General features: G+C 39.0%; 1 protein-coding gene across 1 annotated transcript; it reads left to right on the top strand.

The window, feature by feature from the left end:
• The first annotated feature begins 3,609 nt into the window (after nucleotides 1-3,609).
• LOC145278239 (uncharacterized) lies at nucleotides 3,610-4,176 on the top strand. Its single transcript, XM_080130529.1, has one exon. It carries the CDS (start codon nucleotides 3,610-3,612, stop codon nucleotides 4,174-4,176), a length of 567 nt encoding a protein of 188 aa, XP_079986655.1.
• Nucleotides 4,177-5,519: the final 1,343 nt, after the last annotated feature.

The following is a 5,519-nucleotide window of genomic DNA, read 5'->3' as shown; positions in this document are numbered from 1 at the left end:
GACCCACCCCAAATACAGTGGATTCAGCAATTACGATGGCAAGTTGTTTAAATTGCACAGAACAGTACGATCAGCTCAGCATTTAAGAACCCGTGGAATGATTCTGTAGCAGAGATACTGACTGTTTAGTCTTTTCAGATAGTACGTTTCATATTACATTCTTTGATGCATGCAGATTCAGCAATCAGGACTCCTTTGTGGCTTGCAGTATATCAGGAACATCTGTTTTAAGTTAGGTTTCCCATGAATAAGAGTACAAATTGAACTGTTTAAGAGTCACCTTCAATCTGTCCTTGAGCCATTCCTGTTATCCTCCTAAGGTACTATTCTCTTTGAACAGCTCACCATAAAGGAACTGAACAGACCTGAAGAATATTGCCCTCCCCCTCTATTTTTTATTTCGGTCTTTTTTTCAATTTTTTCAGCAGATTGTTATCGAATGGACACCTGTCTATCAGATTATCAAAAACAAAAAACAAAACAAAAACAAAACAAAAAAAACTGAAAAAAAAGTCAATATTTGTAGGAGCGCTCAGTTTCTAATCCAACATTCTAGTAAATCGATCATCCATTTTAGAACCACTCCACGTTTTTCAGTCAAATTTTGCGAATTTAGCCTTTTTTAAGCAATTTACCTTTTTCATGAATTTCGGTTTTTAAAATAATCTTAGATTGTTTTGGGAATCTTGAATTTGACACACAGCATGTCCAACAAAGCTAACACTGTTGCAGCATGCTACGTGTTGACGTGTGGCTTGATTGGGCTAAAACCTCTGTGTCTGGGATCTTGCCTTGCCATTTGATATTCCTCAATCTACAGATGCAGATCATGTGGAAATGGTTCAGTTTCACTTATACAAATGCAATAGACGTTTGTTACTCTCTGCATTGATCTTCTCCCTTCATTGTTCAAATGGTCTACTCAGTCTTGAGTGCTGCTCTTGAAAAGGGTTTTTACACATTTGACCTGATCTACCTTAACAAGCCTGTCTTGTAGCAATGTTTGATGCCATATATATTTTGAAGGAGCCCCATTGAGATCTAGTGTTCACAGGTGTTGCTTTCACAATGTTCCAAATAAAATCATGTTCTAAATGAATTAATCAAGTATATATGAAGTAGATATACCCGTTTTAGATGTTTTCACCCTGTAGCTCTATTGTAAATTATTTTCAGTATAAACTTAATCAGTTCAAAAATAAAGGTAAAAAAAATTAATTTTAGAGTTTAGCTGATAAAATATGCAAGAGAATTTGATTTGTATATCCATACTAGCTGTGCTTACCTGCCATTGTGGGGGACTGTTTTTACTTTAATGAATATACAAGGATCTCTCTGGAATTTTTTTTGATGAAATATTCATATTGTATCTTTTGTATCAAAGTAATGCATGCTGGCATTAAGAAAGCAATCGGTTCAAGCGTCGTAAAGACTAATCCCCTGAAGTCAAAAACAGAAGCAATTCTTACAGACAAATCCAAACAATTTGACAGATGGGTCAAACACTACTCAGAGCTCTATTCAATGGAAAACAAAGTAAACCAGAGCGCCCTCGATAGCATCCGACACTATGCACAATTACCCAAGCTGGGGATACCACCAACTATCTAGGATGTTTCCAAGGAGATTGACAAACTCCCACCAGGAAAGGCTCCAGGTATCGATTCCATCTCAGGTGAAGTGATCAAGAGTGGCAAGTCCTCTCTTCTCAAGCCATTATACCAACTCTTGCTACATTGTTAGGAGGAAGACGCTGTTCCCCAGGACATGAGAAATGCAAACATAGTCACTATTACAAGAATGAATGGGACCACAGTGACTGCAATAAGCATAGGGATATCTCGCTACTGAGCATCCTTGGCAAACTGTTTGCCCGCATCATTCTGATGAGACTGCAAGTTCTTGCTGAGAGAATATACCCTAACTTACAGTGTGGCTTTCACTCCCAACATTCCACCATTGACATGATCTCACTACGCCAACGCTAGAAGTCATTGTACCTTGCCTTTGTGATACTATAAAGTGGACCTGAGGTGGACTTGAGTGACTAAGTGCTGAGAGGAGGGGGGCAATAGATAAAGGAAAAGGAAGCAATAGATAGTAAATAACAAACAATGAATCTCTAGGTATTTTTAGATTGAGCGTTTTAAAGTTTATACGACAATAGAAACCTACAGATAAAACAGAGAAGAGCAGCTTCTGGTAGCCGGGGTGGGTGGGGGGGCGACCTCAGATACCAGCGTAGAGGAGACAGTCAGTTGACAACTAGATGGGAGTCGGACAGTTTTAGAGTTGACTGTGAAACAGAAATAGAGATGAATGTAACATCAATAGAATGAGGAGAAGACACACACACACACACACACACACACACACACACACACACACACACACACACACACACACACTGGCGCTCCTGAAATTGACACTATTCATTTGAAATCATGACGGCGCTGATGCCAGTTCATGATTGCATCATGGTTACAGCAAAAAAAGTCTAATAAATGAACAAGGTCAAAATTTGGACCTGAAAAGGAAAGTAAAGGAGTATACTGCACTTGTAGATACAAATCAGTAGACACGTAGAAATTTGATCTTCTATATTAAACACAGTATCGGCCTTCATACTTCCTCGTTAAAAGGGAAGAAGAAAAGAAGAAACCTATAACTTTGAATCTTGTGAACAGGACCTTTCACCAGCCTCTCTTCTTGTACTTTTTTTTATTGATACCCAAACAATACAAACCTTTAGGTTCTGGTCAATGGTTGGTTTCGTGTATCAATTCAAAACAATGAATCAAATATTAAAAAGATGTTGATCAGTCAGTCCACTACCAGCAGATATCAGCTATTTGTACCAAATAACAGTTTACCTTAATCACTAAAATAAAAATCATTTCATTATAATGGGGGCGGGGGGGGGGGCTGCTAGTATATATATATATATATATATATATATATATATATATATATAAGTCCAACCGTCAATTATATGTGAACATTGGCGTTTGTGTTTTTCCTTTCTTTGTTCCACGATTTATTATATTTCTACTTTTGTGAAACCAAGTGTGTTCCCATCGACAGTCGCCAGCGAGGAAATGATGTTCCGGCCATAAGAGGAATAGTCGAACGAAAAATCCACGATATACGACGTTGGGAGTCAGCTATCTGTCGAGGCCGCGCACATCTGGCTACACCTTCATTGACCTTACTAAGGCATTTGACCTAGTCAGTAGAGATGGGCTATTCAAAATGCTGCCTCTCATTGGCTGCCCTCCCAAACTCCTGAGCCTTATAGAATCATTTCACGATGGGATGATGAGCACCATACAATTTGACATTTCTGCTGAATTTGGTGTAAAAAGTGGTGTCAAACAGTGATGCTTGTTTGCTCCTCTGCTGTTTCGCATTTTCTTTGCCTTTCTCCTGAAACATGCATTCAATTTGTCAGAAGACGGAATTTACTTTCACTCCAGATCAGATGGCCGCCTCTTCAGCATCAACTGCCTTTGGTCCAGGACCAAAGTCAGACAAGTTACCATCAGAGACCTACTGTTCACTGATGATGTGCCGGTAGCATTTTACACTGAAGAAGGACTTTAAAGACTCATGGACATGTTTTCCAATGCTTGCAAAGAATTCAGTCTCACCATCAGCCTGAAGAATACCCAGGTCATGACCCAAGGAACCTCATCATCTCCCATCATCACTATGAATGTGCAGTGCTTAGACATAGTCCATCAATTCCAATATCTTGAGTCTACAACCTCAGACAACCTATCTCTCGATGTAGAACTCAACAAGCGCATCGGTAAGGCATCCACCGCCCTTGCATTATTGACAATTAGGATGTGGAAAAATAAACATCTCACCATCTCCACTAAAGTGAACGTTTACATGGCCTGCGTCATCAACACCCTTCTGTACAGCAGTGAAGCATGGACAAACTACAACCACCAAGAATGGAAACTGAACGTATTTCACATGTGTAGTCTGTGGGGAATTCTTGGAATTTCTTGGAGGGACAAAGTTACAAATAATGCTGTGCTCACAAAGGCTGGTATACTCTTCATGTTCACCCTCTTTTGCCAAAGACACCTGTGCTGGATAGACTATGTGCACCACATGGACAATGGGAGAATCCTCAAAACATTCTCTATGGTAAACTCACTTTAGGAGAGACAGAGAGAGACACACACACACACACACACACACACACACACACACACACACACACACACACACACACACACACACACACACATTATAAATAAGTCTTGTTTCTTAACTGACTTGAAAGAAAAAAAAAACTCTCTAGTAGAAAAGGAGAAATATTCCAAGCATGTGTTTGAAAAGGCAATGTAATTATGTACAATTCTTGTAAGACAATTTAATTGTTACTCTTACTACACAGACTACAGATTAGATATTACACCCACGCGGAGAGTCAGGTTGATCTTTACTGCCATTCTCTAAATAGTCTCTGATAAGTTGAAGCTCTCTACTTCTGAGCTTGAAGCCTTTTGTGACAAATGGGGGATTAAAGTGAACCCAAGTAAATGCAAAATTTTTTCCTTTTTCTGGAGATAATAATGCAATAGAAAAAAATTGTTTGAAAAATAACCCGTAGATTTTGTGTTTCTTGGCTCAGTGATCCAGGATTCTCATTTGATATTAGCATAAGAAAAGGAATAGCAACTTTTCCATTTGAACATCTAAAAGGAAAGTATAGAGCAAAAAGAACATATGATGTGCCTTCAATAAGTTTTCAGACTCTTTTTGTACAGGCATTTAAAATTGTCGTAGACTCTTGAAAATTCAATATGTTATTGCTATATGACTGCCCAATTTTTATGATTTCAGATTCAAATGAACAGCTACAGCAGGAATAAGAATACACTCTACTAAAGCCTGATTGTCACAGCTAGTGAATTCTCACCTACGCTATGTCGATGTGTGTAAACACGACATGAAAGCATGTGACATTGACCCCCACCAGCTGGGAGGCCAAACAACATTTGGAGACAAACGGTAACCTAAGGCCTGACCACTGAGGTAATGGTCCATTGCAGAATGGGCAGATATCAAAAAACTGTTCAGGAAGGTCAATCAACAAAATTCAACAGACCACGAACACAACGCACAGGTCTTCACTTGCAACATTGGCAGATGACAATGTAGATTGAAAGTCCTAATCATACATTGGTCTCCGATAAAGTATGATTAGGCTTATCCAACCACAGAAGACGGTGTTAAAACACAACCTCTACAGGTGCAATCTCATAGTCTTCTTGACTGAAGGATGCCAAGAACGTCTTTTGTGAAGTTCTTTTTTTTTTCTGTGGCACCAAAGCTAACAATTTAGACCATTGTTAAGATAACTTTTTTCCCTGTTGACTGAAGTCTTGCCTTGATCCTGTGAAGTTCTAGGAGGTTCACATTCCAAGGATTTGTCTTCTTTCTTTGAGAAGACGTTAGTTTATTGCTAATCGCCTGTGGAGTCCCTACCATGGAATGTG

Source organism: Euprymna scolopes, chromosome 6, assembly GCF_053919585.1.
Source record: "Euprymna scolopes isolate OS-2025 chromosome 6, ASM5391958v1, whole genome shotgun sequence".
NCBI lineage: Eukaryota > Metazoa > Mollusca > Cephalopoda > Sepiida > Sepiolidae > Euprymna > Euprymna scolopes.
The sequence above is the reverse complement of the archived record's forward strand: the minus strand, read 5'-3'. Positions and strand labels throughout refer to the sequence as shown.

What these genes read in the sequence shown, in the direction of transcription:
- LOC145278239 (XM_080130529.1), top strand. Translation starts at nt 3,610, where the DNA reads ATGGACATGTTTTCCAATGCTTGCAAAGAATTCAGTCTCACCATCAGC.